Raw genomic sequence first — 25,160 nt, forward strand, 5'->3', positions numbered from 1 at the left:
TGACCTGAATTGTGAGAAACACCATTGATGAAGAGGAGGGGAGTAGGTGAGTCAGGGGTTTGAGAGAAGAGGACATTACTTATCAGAGTATGGAGATGAACTCTCCTAGAATCTGGACTTAGTATAGCCCAATGTTGGAAGGGAACTTAGAGGTCTACAGCACAGCTCCTTATAGAATTCCAGCTTCTTTGGAATTCTTGGCAAGCGTTGCCATTCTTTAATTGATCAGGCACTCACTAACCCTGGGCTAGGTATTTGGGGACATTATTTCTGATTGTTAAGCCTTGGTACCCACTGATCTATATCTTCTCTCTAGAGCCATATAGGACAAGATCATTCCTCTTATGTGTGGTAGGCCCTCACTTTTTTAATTGAAAAAAAAAATGTTACATTCAAAAAAGGCCATCACTTTTTGAAGACCATTATCATGTCCGGTCTAAATATTCTCTAGGAAAGATATTCCTGCTCCATTTTACAATTCTTTGTCCATCCCAGTTTCAAATACTCTTAGACGTGTTCTGGATTGCATTTTTCACTGTGTAGCACCAGTAAGTGCTACACCTTAGATAGCATAATCAGCTATCTGATTTCTCTGAATTAGATAGCATCATCAGTCCAGAATCCTACCTCCTGGACAATTCCAACTCTCTTGGTTTGGCCATCAGTCTTCTGTTAAAGCAGTGTAGATTTTTATCACTCTCTGCTTTTGGCGGTCGGCTCTATCCCACTCCTGACACCCACTGAACTGAAAAGTCAATTACGGGTGAGCAGGACAAACCACCCCAATTTACCTGGAATGAGGGGATCCCTGGGATGCATGGTTTTCAGCTTTAAAACCTAGACAGTCCCAGAATGTGGGAATTTCAGTGCTGAAACTAAGGAAGTCCCAGCCCAGGTCACTCTATTAAGAAGACTGAATCCTTTCCACACTTGGGAGATTTTTCTATTAGGTTGGCATAGCTCTCCCTCTGCTTATGTACTTATGTCACTTAAGAAGTTAGCTTGGCAGGCCAGAGCGTCCCGGGCTGCCCTCCTGGTGCCGCAGGCTCAGGGCACCACTGCAGGTAAGGAGTTTGGAGGAGGTGATCTCGCCAGGGCAGACAAGTGCTCTAAGGAGGAGTCCTGGGGCTCACTCCTGGCCTGAGCCCTTACCAGCTTGCCCATGCACCGCTGGGGTGGAAGGCCATCCGTGCACTTGTGGTGGATGCTCATCTTACAGGCCTTGCAGCGCAGTCCATGCTTAGCATTGGTCCCTGTCAGACACACGATGGACTCTGGTTAGGGCGCCCTTGCCCGGCGACTAGTCTGAAATCACTGGGAAAGAGCTTGCTGCCATAACTCAGGCAATTCCTCTTTCCTGCGGCTTCTTCATGAAGTGTTCAATGTGGACAAAATGGGCTGGTAGATTCTTCAACCTTCTCCTGCCGTTTCTACCTAAATAAGTTATCAGCTCTGTTTTCTCCCCACCCCTTTCCTATTATTTATCACTCCAGAAAATCTCAGCCCACTCTACTTTCCTTGTTTTTTTCAATTCAAGCTAGGAAACTCCATTTTCTATGCCCTTAATATAGGGCACCCATTTCTGCTGGACTACAAGTCATACTGAGTAGTGGAAGTCCTGAAATTTCACCCCTTTTCAGCTGTCTTTCCATTAAATGCCTGAACTGTTGAACAAACTCTTATGAAAGTGATCAATGAAGAGGGAACAGCAAGGTCTGTGTGAGGGAAGTTGATGGTGTTCTAAAGTGGAGAGGGAGGGCTCAATCGGGCTGCAGCCCCTGCCTGGGGGAAGGGGAGGAGGTGATGAGCAGGGGTGAAACCAAAGTTGCAGAAAGCAACGGACACAACCAATCCAAGGACCTCAGAGAAAAGGTGGCATTGGAGTGGGAAAAGTGGACATGGTGGCTGATGGGTATGGGGAACGGCAGGAAGAGATGAGATGTGGAGGTGCCTTTGGGACTTGGAGTTGCCCTGGATGGTGCTTCAGGGGCAATCACTGGACATTGTAAATCCTCCCAGGGCCCACTGGATGGAATGGGGGAGAGTGTGGGCCATGATGTGGACCAATGACCATGAGGTGCAGAGATACCCAGAGATGTACTTGCCAGGTGCAATGGATGTGTCATGATGATGGGAGTGAGTGTTGCTGGGGGGGGGGGGGGGGGGGAGGGGTGCGGTGGGGGAGGTGGGGTCGAATGGGACCTCATATTTTTTTAATGTAATATTTTTACAAAATCAATAAAAAAAAAAAGCTGCAGAAAGCAGTGAATTAACTTTCTGGCACAGGGTGCCACGAGGAGTGAGAAGAAGGGTGACAGAGGAGGCGAGGAGAGGCAGAGAATCATCCTGACAACTGTGTTGCTATACCAAAGCCCAAGGCAGGGGTACTGGAGAAGCATTGGGGAGGATAGACAAGAGGGTGGCTTGTGGGAGCTCCAGGAGAATAGCAGTTTTGCTGGACACCTGCATTCATCATTTTAGAAAATAGTTGGGTGGTGGCTAAGAGAGGATGCTAAAATGGGTCATTTTTTATCTCCATTTAGGCCAGGACAAGAACATGCAGGACAAGAGGTGCTAACTGTATGACATGCCCAAGTAAGGTGGTGGGCCCCAAGCAGGCCTCAAAAATTTTATTTTTATTTTTTAAAGATTTTTCTCCCCTTCTCCCCAACCCCGTCTGCTCTCTGTGTGTTCTTCTGTGTTCGCTTGCATTCTTGGTGGCACCAGGAATCTGTATCTCTTTTTGTTGCGTCAACTTGCTGCGTCAGCTCTCCGTGTGTGCGGTGCCACTCCTGGGCAGGATGCACTTTTTCTGCATGGGGAGGTTCGATGCAGGGCACACTTCTTGCTTGTGGGGCTCCCCTATGCGGGGGACACCGTGTGGCACGGCACTCCTTGTGTGCAGCAGCACTGTACATAGGCCAGCTTATCACACGGGCCAGGAGGCCCTGGGTTTGAACCCTGGACCTCCCCTATGGTAGGCAGATGCTCTATCAGTTGAGCCATGTCTGCTTCCCCCAACACAGACTTTATAGCTCTGAGGTGACGAGGCACTTCAAATACATTAGAAAAGAGAAAGACAAGTAGGAGATTGGGTGAAGGCTTTCTTTGTAGAGTTGTTGAGGCACTGTTATTCTCACCCCCACCCTTCTACTGTATGGTAGAGAGAAGTTGAAGTACTGTAGGGGTGCTTACTTCTCTCCTCAATTCTGAGAGGGACCTCAAGGAGATTAAGTGTCCCTGTGTACCCTGGAGTTTGTGTGGCTGTGGCCATACCCATGCCTGGGAAGACTAAAAGTGAGAGATGTGGGTGATCAGCCGTCTTCAGCCTACCCAGGAGAGATGGACATGTAGGAAAGTTGTTCAGGGAAAAGAATATGTGGGTACTCTCCATGGATCGCATGTGGACCATATAGAATGCTGCACCTGGAGAGGGAATGGGGTCCCCAAAACCTAAGTCTGTTTAAAGTGGAGACAGAGGAACTACAACATCCCTGCAGTGTAAGACATGAGGCCACAGGTACCTGTTCTATATCACAGCTGACTATGGATACACAATGGGGCTATCTCAAGATTATATGTAAAATTCGCCCTCTTCTGCTCCATTGCTTCCCTATCCATGCCACTCTCATCCCTTGTATGAACTAATTCCTAATTGGACTGCCTTCATCTGTCTTTGCTCTTATCCAAGCCAATGTCTGCACATTAGATGGTAAAATAAAGAAGTGCAATGACCTGGCATTCAACTGGGAGAAGCAATGGGCAAACCCTTGAATGGGCAAAGAACTGGAGGTGGGCAAAGTACTGTAAACCCTTTAGGAGGTTTTACCTTAAAACTCCCTTCGGCAAGGCATCATTTAACACAAAGTGTGTATGCTGTGATAACCACAGATAGAAAGTCAAAGTGATGCATTAGCACACCATAAATTGTTGGGTATGTGTACATGCTCTTAAATACTAGTCAGTAAGCCCTTTCTCCTTTTTGAGAAAAACCACCTAGCTGAAAGACTGCAATGCCTTCAAAAGCCTGGACTTTGAAAGCAATCGCTTATTTTTCATTTTTTCAATTTAGAGAATGCTATTTGTGCCTTATGTGGAAATGTAAGTAAGAGCTTCAAATAGGAAAGTTATTTCATTGTGTGTTGGACTCTGAAATAGCATCATTATGTATTAAGGCATATTTTCCCTCAGACCTCAAACCCCATAATTTAGGTTTCCCTTGTCTGTTCTAATACACTGCGCTATTTTGTATGAGTCAGACCACCCAGTAATTATTTGGTTTTAGGTGTTCCAATTTCCACTATGGAATAACAAGAGTGATTGAAGAGGGAAACCTGCATTCTGTGGCTCGGAGAGTAGTTCAAAGAAATAATTCACATCACAGCAGTGGCCTTATTTTCCTGCGGCAAAATACAGAGAAGCCACTGATAGCCTGACTTTTTCTATGAGTAGTGATGTCCATCACAAAGGCATCACTGTGTGTGACCCTTTGCATGAATAGAGTGGGAAAAGCATGCTTTCAAATTTGAATCTGCCTCATATTGGCTCTTTAAACTTGAGCAAACTACTAACATCCCTGCAGCTTCAGCTATCTCATCGTCAAACGGGAAGAGTCCACCTACTCTCAGGATTGCTAATATTGTCAAAATACATGCAAAGGGATTGCATGTGTTTAAATACCTGGAGACAAGAAGATGACACTGCACTGGACTTTAAGTAAATATGGTAGGCTGGCCATAAATTTCCTATTTATTCATCCCAAAATTTCAGTAAAACTATAGTAAATGAATAAAAAAATGTACCCCCCTTCCTCCCCAGTAAGGCTTCTGGGAGGAGTGGCAAGAGTAGGAGAGAATTCAACATATATTGGGAAGATGGAAAGTAAGTGGAAGTATGAAAAGCATTTTAGCAGAAGAGAGTAAGACTGGATTTCCAAACAGCAACTTGAAAATTAGAAGGCCATGGGCTATAAAGACTGAACTTTGAAAATTCTGAGAGAAAATTATTTCCAAGCTACAATTTTATACCTCACCAAGTTAATGAGTAAGAAGGTAGGAAAAAACCCCCAACATTTTCAGATCACCAGGGATTCAAAATAATTACTTTCCACGTGCACTTTCTTATAAAACTATTAGAGGATGTGCCTCAGGAAAATGAGAGAATAAATCAAAAAAGGAGAATATCAGATCCACAACAGAAGATTTGAGAGAGAGGAGAGGTGAATGATAGACCCTACATAACAACCACAACAGGCCCAACCTGGAGGTGCAAGATGAAGTAAGGCAATATTTTTGGAAAAATGAAATTTAAAAGCTTACTGCTGTTTTTGAAGCTTGCATAACATAAAGAAATGGTGATTGAGAGATCTATGGCAGTATTTGAGAAAAGCGGTTATAGGTACATGAAAGTTGAAGTGAAAAAAATGCAATTACCAGTTTGAAGAAAAATAAAACCTGTTTAAGAAAAGACATGTAATTATAATACAATCTTTGAGTCGGCAGTTGAACAACAGTCCTAACAGTGTAAAAACTGACAAGTTAACACAAAATTCTGAAAAAACTTGATAAAACCACTTGGGAAGATGGCAGCGAGGGCACCAAAGATTGTGATGTAACTTTTGGGAAGGTGGAAGCAAGGAAAAAGGAACAAGTTTTAGTGTGGAGCTGTGAGAACTGCATCCTAAAATTCTACAGAAGGAAACCAATAAATGTTTGCTTAGTCAAGAAATAGAAATAGAATCTCAACATTTATAAATATTGAAATAAATATGAGAAGACACAATTAAAAAGGATAAAAGTGTTTGCTTTCAGAGGCGAGACCAGGTTTATAGCACGAGACAGCGTACATTGCTATTCTTTCAATACCATTTGATTTAAAACTATTCTCATGTATTACTTTGAAAAAAAGCAAATAAAAATGAAAATACCGGAAACTGGGTCAAGTCAGACCCTTGGAATGATGTGGCCATTGGTTTATGGAGATTTGGTGAAAACATGGGGCCAGCTCATCATATAAGTCACCAATTCTTCCCTGGGGATTTGGAGTTCTAGATTAAATATAAAAGTTTTATGAGTTACAATCGAAAATGATGAATGTTAGCTATAACATGTAAATGGCATTTAGAATACATCAATGCAAGCTAGTATACTGGGTAGTTGTCAGGCACTGGGTTATTTTATGAACATGGCATTTCCCAGTGTTGTTAAGTGAGTCTGTTCATGGAAAATCAAGAGTTGAAGCTCTAGTGCATGGAGAAGTATATATGTAGATGTGGGGAGAAAATACAGCAGTTTTTTTTTTTAGGTACTGGGGGATAGGGCTTGAACCTTGAACCTTGTATGTGGGAAGCTGGCACTCAACCACTGAGTCACATTGGCTCCCCTGAGTTGGTTTTTTTGTTTGTTCTGCTAGTTGTTTGCTTTCTTTTTTTTTTTCCAGGAGGCCCTGGGAACCAAACTCAGGATCTCCCATGTGGGAAGCAGGCACTCAACCGCTTGAGCCACATCTGTTCCCCTTAATGTGTTCTTAATACGGGTGGCTGTACTAACTACACTGGGTGATATACTCTTCTTTTGTTTAAAAATGAAATTAATAACATTGGGCCAGACTCATTTTGAGAAGATTTTGACATTGAGGCATTGCGTAAGCCTAAGTCAAATTTCATATATTATCAGAGTTAAAGATAAAACAGGGTCAAACAATGGTTGAAAATTGAGATCACTTACCCACAGAAATAATTTGAACAATGAGTAAAAATAGATTTGTATTAGGAAAGAAATGTAATCATAGTACAGTACTTCAATCAAACATGAATAATGGTTGTAATGGTTAGTCCAGTTAGCCTTTTCCCAGATTGTTCAACTATACAATACCTGCCATAATTTATTTGACTAAATTAATGTAAAGTGGACAATAAAAGAGACTCTTTACTATGATTTGGGAGAAAAAAAATCTTTAACTATGTGTGTAAAAATATGTAAAATATCTATAAATAATTCAACGGTAAAGGCAGACAAGGCAAGCGAAGACTTTCCAGGGCGCAGTCTTGTAGATTTAGCTACTATCTTCCCTCAGTGTCCACCAGGCCAGAGCCACGGCCAAGAGGGAAGAAGGCAAGGGGTGCCAGCATCAAGAGGGCACGAGCCTGGAGAGGGCCAAACATGCATGTAAGTAGGGTCTCGAAGCCAGAAAGATGAGAGCAGAAGTAACGGGTGAGTTTTGGGTGTCTGGGCAGACCAGAGGCATTTAAAGGGCTAAGGACTAAGCAAATGGTAGAAAAGATAAAAACACCAGTATCTTTTAACTAAAGGCAATAATAAAACCACTATTGGATAATAAAACCAGGCATACTAATGCAGCCATCATTCATGGGAAGTCTGTCCTTGAATTCACATCACATAAGGAGTGAAGAGTAACTGTGTGGGAATGAGCTGGACTAAGGAACCCTCACCTACCTTCTTCCCTTCATTTTCATCATGCTCACCTTGGTCTTCCTTGTTTTCCCAGATCATATGTTGTGGCTGGCAAGTGGCAGCTAGATGTTACCTCCTGATGGTTGTTCACCTGTCTCTTCTGACATCCCTGTTCAACAGGTAAACAGCTTCTCATTGTCTAGGAGAAGTCTTTTCCAAAGTCTCCTGCACATTCACCCTCCCTCCTTACCTACAGAACCAGCCACAATCCTCTGTCCTCTCACTGTTCCCAGAGTACCTCTCATGGTTTTCTCTTCCTCCACAATGTGGGACTGAGACAAGAAAGATGACCCATGGTGACAGCAAGAGGTCCAAATTACGTCAGTTGAACTCCTGCTTGTAGCTAGATGCAAAGAACAACAGTTGGACTACTCAGCGGGAAGTTGTTTTTGTTCCCTTAGATTGAAGTCATTTCTCCTTGGACGATTCACCCTGGATCCCCAGTAAAGTCCCTGGCAGGAGGATGCCACTGCTCATGAGAAATGATCAGCCTACTCAGGTCTGGGTCAGAGAAGTACCAAGGCTGAAAGAAAGTCGGGGCTCCACCCCTTCAAGAAATATGGAAAGAACTAGATTTCTTCTGGTGCCCCCTGATGTCTGGGTGCTTGAGTATTCTAGGCTGCCTGCAGACCATCACTCTGTGGCCTTCTGCCTGGCTGGGATTGCTTTTCAAACCCTTGTTCCAACATGACTGCACCTTGCTTCGTTGGGACCCAGAACTCTCCAAGCTCCTGGGTGACCCTAAAATCCAGGCCAGACACTGTTCGATCTGGTGCCTGCCTGATCCCGGAAGTTGGCTGAAAGCTGACTCTGGAAATCAGTGCTTTCTCTTTCTCTGCTCCTGGGTTCTTTACAAGCTCCTTTGGTGACCATTATCTAGACCAAAATCAAGTTGGATGTGTCCCTCAACTTTTTCTCCCAGCTAACGGCTTTCACTGGGTGCTACTTCTTCCCTATGACAAAATTTCCCATCGTGCCTCCCTTACGACCTAGTACAGCTTCTTTGAATGCTTTGTTACCTGACAGAGAGACGCCTTAGATTTCCACTATTGCATTAACCTCATATATATTACTCCACAGTGCCTGCCACACTATAACTAAACATACCTAATTATAGGAGTGCATAAGCATAACAATTTAGCCATGGTATGATGTACTGATGCAATGAAAGAGCAACCGACTTGCATATAAACGATGACCTGAATGATGACATGTGGAATTTTGCTTTCTGGGAGAGAAATGCTGAATTTTGTAGTTTTCGTGCTTTTACGAAAAGTCTGTGGCTTCAAAATTTAAATAATCATGGAAGGACGGGGAGAAGCCAGTGCTCTGTATGGAACTGAGAAGACACATACAGAACAGGGGATGTATTTCTATAACTTTTCCTACCCTCCTTGATGCTAAGTAATGATTCTGCAGCCCATAAAACAAGTGAAGTCAAAAGGAGTTAGTGGGCATGATTTGGACTCTTTTTTCATGTGGGTAATTTGCCCGAAAAACAAGTGAATGGAGGAAAATCTTGCATAGAACTAAGATCGAATAAGTTTGTCAGTGAATATAGGCATACATACACATTTGAGAGGAAAAAATACTGTATTAGAGGTCAGAAACTTGAAATTCCCATCCTGATGCTGCAGGAAGGCAGGAAAGACTTAAAAATTATTGAGCTCTTGTGCACTGTGCTCGGCAATTTCTTGGATGTTCCCTCATTTTTTTAGGGAATGAACGCTTCCTATTACAATGAAATATTATTCTTCCTAGGGAAGATTGGAGTCTCTGGGAACTTCATTGATAAAGAATGGACAAATGTTGAATTGGCTGACCTCGTAAACCACTAACTGGGAGCTCAGTCTTGGAACTTTTTCCTCCTTTTAAGATCTAGATAGACCCGTGAAGTAGGGATTTTAGTTTCCCTGGTTTTACATATAATGCCCTGAGGCTCAAGAATATGCAGTTAGTGAGGACAGAGAACACTGGACTGCAGTCCAGGTTTGCACAGCTCTGAAGTCCAGCTCCCTTCCTCTGCTCTCCCCTCTCCCTGGCCCTCTGCCAGCTGCTTGCACACACCTCTACCTGTCTGGACGAGATTTCTTCCTCTGAAATTAAAAAGGGTAAAATGTAAGAGCTTTTTATGGCCCTCTCATCTCTGACAGCTGAGATAAGGATAAAACACAAATACACAAACGTGTAACCACTGTCACTGAGGGTGGGGCTGACGGAGAAGTCGCACCGCATTTCTAGGCGTTAAACGTTTTTTCAGGAAAATTCTGGGGCTGCAACTGCTCCTGTTCCAATGCCCTCCTTGGAAGAGGTGTTCTGATCACATATTTGGTGGACTACAAATAGGCCCTTATAGTCGACAGAGGTAAAGAGGAATTCTCAGGACGAGTAGCTTTTGTAGAGATGGGAGTCCACGGAACAGACACGTGTAAGAGATTATGGGCTCTACAGCTCTACAGTCCAGGACAGGGTCTTGAAAACACGCAGAATGAAAGTGGGAAATGGAGAGTCCTCTCCACTGCAGACTTTACCACCAATTCCTCTAAGCAGTGATTTCTCACACGATCAATAATGCATTAGAAGTCAATGCTGGCAAATGCATTAGCCAATATCAGTGTACATGGCTGTTTCTAGTTTTGATATGCATCTATGCAAGGCCTTTTTTTTTTTTTGCTTTGAAAATGACATTGATGAATAGCTCTCCTCTAATGAAAGCAACATTTTCCTCTTGATTGAATCTTTTAGAAAGAAGTAGAGCCAGGGCAGAGAAGTACAGAAGAGTGGATAAAAACATACAAACGTAGGGCAGCTATTTTACAGTTTATTGACACTTGCAGGCATGAATTGTATTCTATTTTCATATTCATTTCTGTATGTGCGTGCACTTGATCTCTGAAAACCAAGGAGTCTTCTCTTTGTAAATTGACTTAGTCTTCCAGGCTGCTATGGCAAATATCACAAAAAGGAGTTGGCTTCAACAAAGGGAATTTTGGTTTTGAGGCTAGGGAAGCCCCAAAGTCTGGAACAGCCTGATGCTGGCTGCCGGTGACCCTTGGGGCTCTTTGGTTTGAATCCTTGACTCATGTCCCATGGTGATGTCCTCTCCATTCTCTTCCAAGCACTTCTGGTCCTCTCGTGGCCTTGTCTGACTATGTCTGAATCTCTTCCAGATTAAGGCCCAGGCTCATTCAGCTGGGCCACACTTTAACTAAAATGATATCGTCAAGAGACAATATTTACAATGGGTGCACACTCACAGGAATTGGGATTAAGATTAAGCCCACGTCTGAATTAGGGTACATAATTCAATCCACCACAGAAACCATAGCTCATGATGAAAATGTAAGTGGTGATATGGTTAGAAAGTGTATCACCTTCTTCTCTGAATAGTGACTGTCCCTGAAGTCCTGATGTCCAAATTCCTTAAGGCTGAACTGGATATACCAAAATCAGGATTCAATCAAGTATGGCCTTGGGTAAAGCACAAGTCCACATATATCACTCGACTGGCTACTGTGTACTATATTCCAAATCCCTCTGTATATTTCCAAGTACAAATAAGTAAGTTTACCGAGGGAAGTGGATGTGCCTCAAATGATTGGGCTCCTGCCTACCACATGGAGGTCCCTGGTTCAGTTCCCAGTGCCTCCCAAAGAAGACAGTGAGCTGGTGTGATGGGCAGGTGTGGCAAGCTGACACAACAAGATGATGCAACAAGCAACACAAGAAGAAAAACATAATGTAAGACACAACAAAGCAGGGAGCAGAGGTTTCCAGTGCCTCCTAAAGAGGACAAGCAGGACAGCAAGCTGGTGTGACGGGCAGGCACGGTAAGCTCACAGGACAAGATGATGCAAAAGAGACACAAGAGGAAAAACAGCGAGAGACACAACAAAGCCGGGAATGGAAGTCGCTTAAGCGATTCTGTGCCTCCCCTCCCACATTGGAGGTCCCGGGTTCCGTTCGCTGTGCCTCTTAAAGAAACAAAGACGATGAACAGACACAACAACTGCAAACAATGAGGAGGTGGGGAGAGATAAACAAAATAAATCTTTAAAAAAAAAGTTCCCCCTAAATACTTTTGAACACAAATGAGGCATAAAATATTAAATATATATATCATTTATGGGACAATTCACTCCACGGTTCTTTTAAAAAATAACACTCATACTTGGTTATCAAATGCACATGCTTATGGAAATAATCCTTAAACATCTGCATAATAATAAGATCTCTTATTTTTGTATAAAATGTGATAATTGATTGTTTAAGGAAGTTAGCAATCTGAGGGAAGCCAAGTTGGTAAATGTTTTTAGATACATGCCAAATGAAAAGAATTAGAACTACTGATTAAAGTGTCTGAATTCAGTGTGAATGGTATTTATTCCACAGTTTTCTAGGAATACATCTATAGTGCAAGGTGTAGGCTTCTTCTGGAGAGATTCTCCAGAGAAAAGTTTGAGACTGAGGAGAAAGTATTAAAGAAAAAACAACCCAATGGGCATGTACTCTCATCCATACTATAGAAAAGCATGAAATTTAGATGACAAACTTCATGTTTCAGATCAGATTGGGATTTGGGAAGCTCTGTCAAGAACTGTGGAGATTATTGGATTTACCCCACTCATCTAACGTGGAGGTGAAGAAGGTCAACCACCACATCAGGGAGCCAAGACTGCCTGCAACTGAAAGCAAGAGAATTGCATCCAGCATCCATGTGGAATCTAAGCCCCCTCTTGATATAGATGTGGAGTGGACACAACCATTCTAAGGTCCACAGGATGGAGGAATAGAGTATGGATTAGAGTGGACTTACTGATATTCTATTCATGAACTATTGTGATTAGTAATAGAAGAAAATGTGGCATTGGTGTAGAGAAAGTGGCCATGGTGGCTGCTGGGGGTAGGGAGTGGGAGGAAGAGATGAGATGTGGGGGTGTTTTCGGGACTTGGAGTTGTCCTGGGTGGTGCTGCAGGGACAGTTACCAGACATTGTATGTCCTCCCATGGCCCACTGGGTGGAATGTGGGAGTGGGGGCTATGATGTGGACCATTGACCATGAGGTGCAGCGGTGCTCAGAGATGTATTCACCAAATGCAATGCATGTCTCATGATGATGGAGGAGATTGTTGTTATGGGGGGAGGAGTGGGTTGAGGGGGGTGGGGGGGGTATATGGGGGCCTCATATTTTTTCAATGTAATATTAAAAAAATAAATAAGACAAAAAAAGCAAAACACTAAGATACATATATTCAAAACGTAATGTATATGCAACTAAAAAAAAAAGAACTGTGGAGAAATGGTCAGATGTCAACTCTACTGACACTGGTGGGTGCCACTGAGCTCTTTAGAGACATGGGGGAGAAAGGAGAGGTAGAGGATTGGAGGGGTGGAAGGCATGTAGCCTTCTTTGGAGTTCACTTGTCTCCAGGAGGGAGCAGGGGAAGAATTAAAGCCGCCCCATGCTGATTCTCTGGTCCCAGTCCCTGCCACACGGAGCATGCCACCAGGGATTTATTTTTAATTGACATTCACCACAGCATTAGAAATGCTTCATTGTCATTTATTGTTGGATTTTTGACATGCATTTTGGGGCTAATCACATGAAGGCATAATCAGCAGAAGAAAGGCAGGGCAGTAGAAAGCATCTCCAGAAGAAAAAAACCTGTCAACAAAGCCAAGTTTGGCCAGAGCTATAGGTATTGTTTTGGCTCCTGAAGCTTGAGATCGGGGGTTGGCAAAGTTTTTCCACCAAGGGCCAGGTAGTAAATGTTTTAGACTTTGCAGGCCATACCATCCCTTTGCCATATCTATTCAGCTCTGCTGATGTAGGGTAAACAGACATAAATGGCAAATAAACAAATGGGTGAGGCTGTGTGCTAATAAAACTTTATTGATAGACACAAAAATTTGACCTTCGGGTAATTTTCCTGCATTATGAATTATTCTTCTTTTGAATTGTTTTCCCAACAATTTAAAAACATGAAAACCATTCTTAACTCACAAACCAGACAAATATAGGAGATGGGCAAGGTTTGGCCCACGGGCCAGAGTTTGCTGACCCCTGAATTAAGACTAAAGCCTTGACCACTTATAACCTAAACCATCTTCAGTACGGCTCTCCTGACAAGAAGTCAAATCATACCACATACCTTATATTTGTCTGGCACAGCTAAATTGGACATGCTCTCTGTCCTCAAAGAAAACAACTCTGAACATGGTTTTCCTGAGAGAAACTTCATTTTCAGAGGAGATGAAAAGTCAATTCCAATTGCAAGGATAAGCCCATTCCCAAACCTGTTTCAAGTTTTCGATGTCTTGTGGCTATTTCTGGTCTCTCTCTCTTCAGACCCTAACACTAGCATTTTCTTTGCTAAACTCAAAGCAAAGCTCTTTCTGACCATCTTAAATTTAAAACACTTGGCAAGTCGAGAGTTAATGTTAATAGAGGAAAATCAAAACCAGGCAATGTGTGAGGAATTTTTTTGCACTGAATCAAGCAATCTAGCCATTATGCGTCACCTTCAAATTCTGGCAAGATCAGGTTCTGGGAAGATATTATTCTCAGTAGGTCATTTTTGGTAGCTTTTAAAATGAGAGGCTTTGTTATAAAGCCAGACCTGTGCTGCTTGTAGCTAAGAAAAGAACATAGATTTTGGAACCACACACCCCTACGTTCAAGAGCCGGACTTCAATATCTATCCTTAATAATGCAAAGGAGAGAAAGAAGGCTTTAATACCTAATAAAGATGAATTGAAAGAAAAATTGTTTAGAAGATCCTTTCTCCAAAAAGGTACCATATCCAATGCAATTTTAAAGATGGATTTTACCATATAATTAAGAAGAGATATTTCTCATGCTTTGAATCACCACAAGAAAGCAAAAGGCTTCTTAAGTAATTTATTAAAGCTGCACTAAAATAAAGTCAAATTTTGTCAAAGCAAAGAAGGGAAACTACAGATCAGTCTTACTTATGAACATAAACGCAAAAATCCTAAATGTTAGTGAACCAAAGTCCATCTTACATTTCAGGAGGAGTGTGCCACTTCTTTCATTGGGTTTATTTCAGGAATGGAAGGATGTTTATCATTGGAAATGGTTATGAATCTCATGAATCATATAATGAGACTTATAATTCTGAATTAAACTCTTAGTAAATGTGGGATAATACAGTAATAATACAGTAGAGGATACATGTCTGGAACTAGTCTCTGATACTTAACGGGGAAATAGGAGTTTTTCCTTGCCATTCCACCACCATCGCTCTCCTCAAGGCCACCAGAGACCAACACATGGTTAAATCCAATAGTCAAAGTTCTCCTCATATTTGATCTCCTAGCAGCACTCCACAAGGCAGATCATTCTCTCCTCCTTAATACATTTTCTTTCTTGGCTCCTAAGATAACTTGTTTTTTGGCTTACCTCTTATCTCACTGGCTGCACCCTTGCAGTCTCTTTGGAGTTCCTCCTCTTCTACCCAGTCTCTTAACAAGGGTTTTGTTTCGTAAATTGTGTCATCAACAAATTATGGCTCAGCCCTTAATCTCTTCTCTTCTCTGTCTATGCTTACCTCATTGGTACTATCATCAGGTCTTATGCCTTTAAACATGATTTATATACTGATGACTCCAGGATTTCTATCTCCATTCTAGACCAGACTTTTCAACTCCAGACATACTTATACACTTGATTGGCTGACATTTTTCTTTTCGGCTGTCTGATAAGCATCTCAAAATGAACATGTCTGACAATGAATTAGTGATCTTTCCCCTAACACATACCTGAGCACATACTCAACCTGCAGCTTCCACATCTCAGTCGCTGGCACTGCCATTCTTCCAGTTTCTTGGACTGGAAACCTAGGCTGCATCCCTATCTCCTATTTTCCCACCTGACCCTCATGCAGAAAATCCTGTTGGGTACTTTCAAAATAGATCAAGAATATGGCATCATTTCCACTTTGTCCTGCTGCACCTTGATCTCTTACCTGAATTACTGTAGTAGCCTCCTAACTGTTCTCCATGCTTCCACGCTTGCTCCCACCCCATATAATCAGATCAAAATCCTGTACTTGGGGAAGCGGACTTGGCTCAGTGGTTAGGGCATCTGTCTACCACATGGGAGGTCCACAGTTCAAACCCCGGGCCTCCCTGACCCATGTGGAGCTGGCCCATGGGCAGTGCTGATGCGCACAAGGAGTGCTGTGCCATGCCACGCAGGGGTGTCCCTCGTGTAGGGGAGCCCCATGCGCAAGGAGTGCGCCCCGTAAGGAGAGCTGCCCAGCGTGAAAGAAAGTGCAGCCTGCCCAGGAATGGCGCCGCACACAGGGAGAGCTGACACAACAAGATGACGCAACAAAAAGAAACAGATACCCGTGCCACTGACAACAGAAGTGGGCAAAGAAGAAGACACAGCAAATAGACACAAAGAACAGACAACTGGGAGGGGGATGGGGGAAGGGGGAAAGGGAGAGGAGGGAGGGGGAGGAGGGAGGGGGAGGGGGAGGGGGGAGGGGGAGAGGGAGGAGGGAGGAGGGAGGGGGAGAGAAATAAATAAGTAAATAAATCTTAAAAAAAAAATCCTGTACTTGCATTCCACCTCCCTCAGAGTAAAAGTCCTTACAAGGGCCTCCAGAGTCCCAGAAGATCTCTGAAATCCTCTCCTTTAACTTTGCTCCAGCCCCACACTGGCTAGTTGACTGTTACTTAAAGGTACCAGGCATGTTCCTGCTTTAGGTTTTTGCTCTAGCTGTTCCCTTTGCTTGGGAAGCTCTTTCCCCAAGTTCTCCTACCTCCTTTAAGTTTTGCTCACATTTCAGTTTTTCAACTGCTTAACCTGACCACCTCGTTAAATGTTACAACCTGCTCCATGTTTCTGTACGCCTTATCTTTCTCACCCTACTCTACGTATTTCTTCTTTCCATATCACTTATCACCCTGGAAAATTCGCCCATCCATCCATCCATCCATCCATCCATCCATCCATCCATCCATCCATCCATCCACTGTCTTCCCAAATAAATGTCAACTCTATGAGGGCAAAGATATTCATCTGGTTTGCTCACTGATGTATCCCAAGTACCTAGAATAGAGGCTAGTACATAGGTGACACTCTATAAATAGTTATTGAACGAATTTAGGTCTGAAAGAAGACAAATATGCCTGTTGTTGCTAATACTTAACATGCTATTATTAAATAAGAAAATAAGAATATTTATTGAGAGGATGCCAATTTTCTCCAAATAGTTCTGCAAATTTTCCAGAATTCCAGTTGAAATCTCAATGGGATTTGGGTAGGGGACTTCATAAAATGATTCTAAAATTAATCTTGAAGAGTACAGTAAGTGCCCAAGAATAGCTAAAACATTTTTTGAAAAAGAACTTATAAACCACAATAGTAATTAAATTAGAGAACTATTGGTACTGGAACAAAACCCCAAAATAACCAATAACGTGAACTGAAAACTTAGAAATATATTTAAATACCTTTAAGATTTAGTAATTGCTGAAAGTGACTTTTTAAGTCAGAAGTAAAAGGAGAAATGATTGAACTTATTAACAAATATTGCTGGGTCACCTGGTTAAATATTTGGGGAAAATATGAGATATTTAATTCAGAATATTCTTAGATAAAATCTGGATGGATTAAAATATTTTAAGTAAAAGCTGAAACTATCATATTATCTGGGGAAAATAGAAATCTGAGCTTATTTATTCCTGAGGTAAAGAGCATCTTTCTAAGCAACATTTTGTAAGAGAAAGCAATGTATCAAAAGCTTGATAAATTTGATTATATAAAAATATTGCCATCAGTATAAAATTGAAAGGCAGATAAATTGGGGAAAATGTTTGCCTTCTATAATTAAGGGTATTTTACTGGATTTAAAAAGCAGCTCTTTCAAGTTAGAAGAATAAAAAGAAAAACCTAAAAGATATGTGCTCCAAAGACATAAGCTGACAACATACAAAAGAAATGGAGTTGAAAGGTAAACATTTGCTAAATGGCAGAATTAATTAGTACTCAAAGAACTGGGAATAAAAATAGCAAGATATGATTTTTTTCTCCCTATCAAATGTGCAAAGATATAAAAAACCAAAACCAAAAAGATACCATCACTGATTAGATGGTGGTGACAGACAACACTCAGGCATGGCCTTACTGGTGGGAGAAGAAGATGGTACCAACGTCATCAGGTTAATTTAAATTTGGTACATCTGTATTATAAAATATGTTTATGAGACACTGAGGTGATTATTTAACTATTGTTTACAATGTAATTTTAAAGTGTCAAACCAGACTAAAAAAATCAGAATGCTTAGAAAAGCTCCATGTGGTGCAATAGTGCTCCAAAACGTAGTCACCAAATTCAATGAAGGTATGTGCCACAATGATCAAAGAGTTTGTTGATGTGGGAGGAACGGGGGTAGGGGGTGGGGGGCATATGGGAACCTCATATTTTTTAAATGTAACACTTTTTGTGATCTATGTATCTTCAAAAAATTCAATAAAAAATAAGTGCTCGTAAAAAAAAAAAAAGAAAAGCTCATTTAAAATGTGCATATGCTGTACACGAGAAAAGTCTGGCCTGACATCTACCATGTCATTAATAATATTTCTATCTGAATGGTGGAATTATAAATGCTTTTTAGTTTTTATTTATATTTTCTTATTTTCTAGAAGGAGCATATTTTCCTTTTAAAGCAAGAAATAGAGTACTATATACATGTTTTTGAAGGGAAGTGTTATTAATGTCACAGAATTATAAACATAAATTCATGTTGAAAAGAGGAGGCGCACTCTGGTAATTCTGGTTTTCGAGTCCTCAGTGTTGTGAATTTGAGGTTGGGTAGAGCCTGCTATGGCTCAGGGAAGACAGCGGCAGTAACGCCCCTGGATCTCCCCTCCTCACCACAGAGGCGCTTGGTGGTAGGGAGCGCTGGGCCCTGCAGACCAAGGCCTGAGATAAGTGAGTGCGGCCCAGGCTTCCCAACTGAGGGCGCGCTGTTGCGGCCTGTGCGCCCAGGGGACCAGCGTTCAGCAGGCTCCTGCCTTTTCTTTCTGGAACAACGCGCTTCAAGGCAGGGCCTCTCCTCTGGCTTCCTCCAAGCGCCTCCTCCAGTAGAACATTCTGCTACAGACCTCCCGGGCTACCCCAGGAGAGTTAACTGCCTCCTGGCTGGCAAGGGCCAAGTGCCCTTCGTACTTCTTTTTTCTCCAAAGTTTTCATGGATACCTTTCCATCTTTACAGATTTCAGAAGTACGTGTTCTTAATTCTAAATCTCCTGAGGTACGTGGGACAGGGTTTCTTCTCCTCGGCACTACTGCCACCTGAGGCCTGACAAATCTTTGATGTGGGGGCTGCCGTGTGTTTTGGAAGATACTGGCAGCATTCCACCCTCTCAGCTGCGACAACCAAAAACGTCTCCAGGCATTGCCAAGTGTCCCCTGGCGTTAGGGTTGCCAGATAAAAGAAGTCGAGTTAAATTTGAATTTCAGATAAACAATAAATAATTTTTTAGTATGACTATGTCCCAATTACTGTCAGGGATATACATAAATAAAAAAAATGAATTGTTTATCAGAAATTTAAATTAACTGGGTATACTGTATTTTTTTCTTTATTAGAGAAGTTGTGAGATTACAGAACAATTGTGCATTAAATGTAGGATTCCATATGTCCTGCCCTATTATTAACACCTTGCATTGATGTGGGACATTTGGTACAACTGATGTTAGCACATTTTTATGATTTTACTATTAATTAGAGACCTGGTTTAACGTAGGTTCACTGTTTGTGCCGTGTAACTTCATGTATTTTTAAAAAATAATTGTTACCATACATGTAATCTAATATTTTCCCTTTTACTCACATTCAGATACATATTTCAGAGCTGTTCATTGTGTCTGCAATGTTGTGCTACCATCACCACCAACCATTACCAAAACGTTTCCATCATTCCAAACAGGAGCCCCACACTTTAAGCCTTAGTTCCCCTTCCCTATCCCCATCCCGTCCCCTGGTAGCCTGTATTCTAGATTCTGACCACATCATGTGTTTTCATTCCTGAGATCTTGACACTCTTCCTGGGAAGCAAAGCCCTGCCCCTGGTTGATAATCACTGACGTAGAGCAACGATTACTTTCAGCTCCCTTTTACAACTGAGGAAGTTTAGGTTAGGGAGGGGAGTCCTCGGTCTAAGGCCACATGGCTAAGAGGATGCTGAGATCAGATTTAAACCCAGGTGTCTTGGTCATAAATTCCCTCTTTTCTCTGCACAGAACCCCCATCCTTATTCTTAAAGGTTGAAAACCACAGAACCAACAGGGTCAGAGTCACTTGGTGTGGGAACTGCACCCAGGATTGCCAAGAATTTGGGACTTTGCATATATTTTCTCCCATACAATTCCTTAAAGTTATCTATACTCCCCTTTTAACAGATGGAAAACTGAGGATCAGAGAGTTTGGACAATTTGCCCAAGATTACCCAGCTGGTAAGCGGCAGAGTTGTAATTTTAAAGCAGGTCTGATTTAATTCACATTTAACCCTGCACCCCTGGAATGGCATCCTTTGCTTATTTATTTTCCCCTCAATCAATTAGGTCTGACTAAAATCTTCTAGCCATATTTTCTGGTTGCAGAAAGACATCAGATCTTTGATCCATCACATTTGGAAAACAGGGATAAAGGGATGAATTAGTCCACATTGAAAAAAATATTTCTGACCAACACTTAATAGTGAAATCACCTCATCTATCTTTTAGATACAGGGTCTCCCATGTGCTAATCTACCCAAACAACAGAGCCAGAGATTAGCCGGAAGAATCTATAGCTACATCAGCAGCAGTCTCCGATGCATTGAGTTGACTTGTTACATTTCTTTTAAAGAATAGATGGCATGTTTTGGTTATTCCCGCTCAACAGAAAGCTGCTGCTAAGAATGAAAGATGAGTTTGGTAGGGAGAGGTAACTTTCTATTTGTCCGCAACGCCCAGCTCAAAAGCCATTCTTCAAGAAACTTTCATTGATCTCTTCATCTTCAGGAAGAACATTGTTGCCTCGCTTAAGTTTCCCTAGAACTTTATATGTGCCTCGGTCCATGTACTTACATAAGTATCCCCAATTACCTTACTGCCCAGGATTTATTAAATAACCATGGAATGAAAGAAGGAATGAGATGACTGTCTATGCAAGAGATAAAATTAGAGATCTTATAAAAGTTTAAAATTAGCTCTTCCCCCTGCTTTTTCTGTATATCATTTTCTTTCTCAGGTCTTAAGGCTGAATCTCCATCTACTTAACTAAGCTATAACGTCATGGTATCTAGATCAGGAAGACACCTTGGAGTCTTGCAACTCAAATTGTGGTCCATGGGCCAGCAGAGTCTCAGGACCGAGATGCACTAAATCATGATCTGCATTTCAACAAGCTTGCCAGGTGATTTGTGTGAACTTTGAATTTTGAGAAATTCTGCCTTGGTAGTGTAGAGATGGCAAATACATGGCAAATGTGTTGGGCACCTTAATTTTGTGTATGTGGTAGACATCACTAGTCAACCACAGTAATTTTCCCACTGAGCTATGGTACAGCTTTAGAAGCTGCCTTGGGCAGTCACTTCCAATCTATCATTATTACCAGTACCAATTCAAGATATAGCCAGCCCTCACAATTTATAGGCATAGAAACTGAGGCCAAAAGAAGCAAAATGATGTGCCAAACATTCCACTGTGTGGCAGAGCTGGTATTAAAATACTAGTCTCCAGACTGCTGGCCTAGCCATGTTCTCGTCACACCACATTGGGAAGTTACATGGACATAGCTCAAACCAAGACCTACACTGGCCTTCTCTTTCTCATTATCCCAAAAGGAGCCCTAGATCATTTATCACTGTCCTCACAATGTGGTATAGTAGGAAGAGCGTGGGATTCATAGTTAGACTGATGACAGTGCAGCTTAAACCACCCCTAAACTTTAGACATTACATAATAGAACATTTTCTGTTAAAAGAGAAGAGACTTATAATCCATCACTGTTAAACCATAGTCATGGGACCTTGATTAAAAATAACATAGCCCATCTTCCCTACCCTGAGTTCAATTCGATCAAGATGGTTTCCAAATTTTCCCGGAAATCCAATTTACCAGTGACTTTTGAAATACCATCAAGCAAGCGAAAAAGGAGCCATTAAAAAGAAAATGTGAAGACTCCTGGACCGTCTTTCCCTGCCTATATTTCCAACTCCTTGTCACACTACATCTTTGCCAACCCTTTCTTAGCTTAAAGAATTAATGGCATTCATTGTTTATGAACGCCTCTGTTGATCTTTCCTATTTCGGTTCCTGACTGCTAGTGGAAAAACTCTCTCTACTTCCCCCGCCCCTCACCCGCACTGGGTTTTAAAAATAGCAACCGGAGTGGGGTTGGCTCAGGGCCCTGTGTTTGGAGACCACAGCCTTTGCCCTCTGGGCCACTGGTTCACATCGTAATACCATGGCCACATAGCTTTTCTTCTGTTACGTGTCTGGCTTTGCGTTTTGAGAAGAGGAGGCCATCTGAATGATCACTTTCTCATGACCATCTGGGAAATATCTGGACTTGACATCCCTGACCCTCGTACTGAATAATCTGTGCTATTTTGTCTTCTTCTTCTCTTCTCTAAGGCCTGCAGTTCTTCACAATCTCGTTTGCATTCTTCAGAATCGTTCTTCTAGCTCAAGACTAGAGAACTTATATTTATTCTCAAGTCTCTAAAGAATGAAGGCCCAAACCATGCTCTACCCCAAAGTACTTTCCTAGGAATTTGGCACACTATTAATATCAACCTGCCTTCCACAATTAAAGATAGCTTTAATAATAGGGAACATTTTTGAGTTTCATCGTTTTGAAGTGCTTTTCCTTTGTACCACTTTGTTTAGTCCTCAGTACATTCCGTGACGGTAAAATTATCATCTCATTTTAAAGACACTGCTATCAAGAGAAGGTCCAAGGCCACTTGACTTACTAAGTGCAGAGCTGGCATGTGAAATCCACCCACTGACTCACTGCACTGGAGTCTACCTCTCTCCCGACTTGCTCTTGCAGGTCTGTATTTTGAGTTTGTGCTGACTCAATATAGATATTCATTAGCGGCATTGACAGTGGCTGCCAGGAGTAGTAAACAAAGTTTTGCTTTCCAGGAACCCGATAGGACTAAACCCTCTTTTTGCCTTTGTGAGCTCCTGGAGGTTTTAGCATAAGCAAGTCAAGCGGGGCAACTTGGCGTGTAACTCTTGAGGCAATGAGGTCATGTCGAACATTCGTGGGAAAGGCAGTAACGCAGTATCAGTTTGCTTCTAGGAGAGGTTTGGCAGCAGTGTGGAAAGAGGATGAGGAGGTAAATATGGAAAGAAATAACATAGTTTAGGAAGTTCTTGAAATGGTTCATGTGAGATGTACTGGGACCAGGACCAGGGCGGGAGGAGTGGGAAGAGAGGATGGTTCTGGTTGCAGAGAAGCCACAGCGGCGTTTGGTCGTGGATAGGATTTCTGGATGAGGGGGGGCAGGCAGGAGTCAAAGGTGATCCTGAGACATTGGCCAGGTGGCTGAGAGGATGCTGGTGCCCTCTGTCCTGACTGGAGGAAGTATGTCAACAAAGTGGTGGGTTTTAAGTGGAAAGAGGATGCTCTGCTCCACTGTGGACATACTGACACATGTAAGCATCGACAAGGCATCTGAGCAGCAAGATTCTGGCAGTGGGAAGTGAGAGGAGACCTCAGGAGCAAGGGCCAGCCTGCAGCTGCAGCACGTGCTCCCTGGCAGGAGGGCTGGATGACAGCGAGGAAGTCAGGAGTCTTCAGGTACTGCTAATTGAGCACTACTGCTTTTGGATTGGCTCGTTGAATCCTTATAGCAAATTTATCAGACTGGTGTATTTTGTTCCAATTGTTAAGATGAGACAATGGGTGCTCAGAAAAATGATCCCTGAAATCTCTTTCCAAGCAGGGATATCAGGGTGCTTTCAGGCAAAATGATATAGTACTTCCAAGGAATAAGACAGTCAGGCTGGGCTATCGATCCTCCTCAGTTTAGATGACACATGACTCTTGTCACTTGCCCTTATGCGATTTTAAATGGAGTGAAGATGGTGCCCGGATCTGAGATTGCAAGGGATTAGGTAGGGGCTGAAGAGAGTGTGAGCTCTTTAAACTACATTCCTGATGTGTCAATGGAAACACATTTCTGTGTGTGTGTGTGTGTGTGTGTGTGTGTACATGTACTCGTGTGCAGGCTTCTTGGGGGAGGCATGCAATTAAGATTTTGGGTTATCTTTCGGTAAGTTTCGCATGTGACAGAATGGTCTACTATTCATTTCTCCGGATGGACAACCAGACAGCATTTGCTCAGCTAGGAAGAAAGCACTTTAATAGGATGTAGCTGTGTATTACTCATTTCCCGAGCCTCTGTCCTTAATGTCTGGGTCACGATGTACAGGTGTCCCCCATAGACTCTCCCTTTCTCTCTCTCTCATGCACACACACCTGCCTGACACTTTGATTCCCCAGCGCACAAAGAGGGCTGTGCTATCTTTTACTACTGGCCTAGATCTGTCATTCTATGAAGGAGCATTCACTGTGGCTGCACAACCAAGCGGACTCTTCTAAAGTAGGCCAGTGGGGCATGTTGGGGCAGCCGAGCGGAAGTGCAGGATACACACGCTCTAACAGGACTCTAGCTCCCCCGTGTTTATAAATGGAGAAGGTCTACTCCTGTAGATCTGCAGCCTCTGAACACAGAATGAACCATCGGTCAAAAGAGGGTACAGTACAAAACCCATCTACATGTGTCTCTCATGGCTTGGTCTGAACATTAAACAGACACAGGGCAGCAATATCACCGTCAGGAAAAGCTTTTGCAGGTTCAAGTTTAGAAAACTCTCAAAGTGCATCCAGGATTCCCATTAGCATCTATTATCTGCCCAACCCAAGCTCCAACTCCACCATGAATAACTGATTTCTCTTCCTCTCTTTCTGCCCTGAGGCATCTTTTCAAATTTCTTCCTGGATAGAACAGGAAGGAAATATATGAAAAACAGTGGTTCTCAAACAAACAGGGGAATACATATTTACTGCGATTATTAAATAGCACCCTAACTGGCATCCTCTGGGAATGACTAAAAATTTAAAAGAAGAGCATATTTTACTCAATGAAAACACACTTCTGTAATGTCACATTGTGACTGAGATTATTTATAAATCCCCAAGATAGAAAGATTATGTTTGTAAACTAATCTACTCCTCTGGGTATGATACCCTTTGATTATATAAAATTCAGTGAGGGGCCTCTGATTAAGTTTACTTGATAAAATCAATTTGGGACTTCTGATTGGGCTACACGAGTAAGGCTTAACTCAGGTTGAGTCCCCGTTCCCTTGGTGGACTGACATGAATGGACACTCACTCGAGAAGACACACGGGAAGAGAGAGAGTTCTGTCATTTTCATATTGGGGCCCCAGGGAGAGATGAGCCATTGGCCTGATAGTTTGCAGCTGGCCTTGGGAAGAGAAGCGACAGAAGACCTGGAAAGGCATGAGTCCTCTTCCAGGAGAGAGAGGAAACCCTGAGAGTCAAGCCCTATTCCAGGCTACAGCTGAGATTGGAAAGAAGCTGGGCCCATGAAGACTCAAGAGGAAGAGGAAGCCCAGAGGGG

At 42.4% G+C, this 25,160-nt stretch overlaps 1 protein-coding gene across 1 annotated transcript in view; it reads right to left on the reverse strand.

The window, feature by feature from the left end:
* Positions 1–25,160, reverse strand: part of STAC (SH3 and cysteine rich domain) — a 142,876-nt gene that overhangs the window by 48,631 nt on the left and 69,085 nt on the right. The window contains exon 3 of the mRNA XM_004471144.4: positions 1,153–1,253. Within this exon, the coding sequence (XP_004471201.1) occupies positions 1,153–1,253 (101 nt within the window). The remainder of the gene's footprint in view (positions 1–1,152; positions 1,254–25,160) is intronic.

The sequence above is a fragment of the Dasypus novemcinctus genome, chromosome 31 (genome assembly GCF_030445035.2).
Source record: "Dasypus novemcinctus isolate mDasNov1 chromosome 31, mDasNov1.1.hap2, whole genome shotgun sequence".
NCBI classification, from domain to species: domain Eukaryota; kingdom Metazoa; phylum Chordata; class Mammalia; order Cingulata; family Dasypodidae; genus Dasypus; species Dasypus novemcinctus.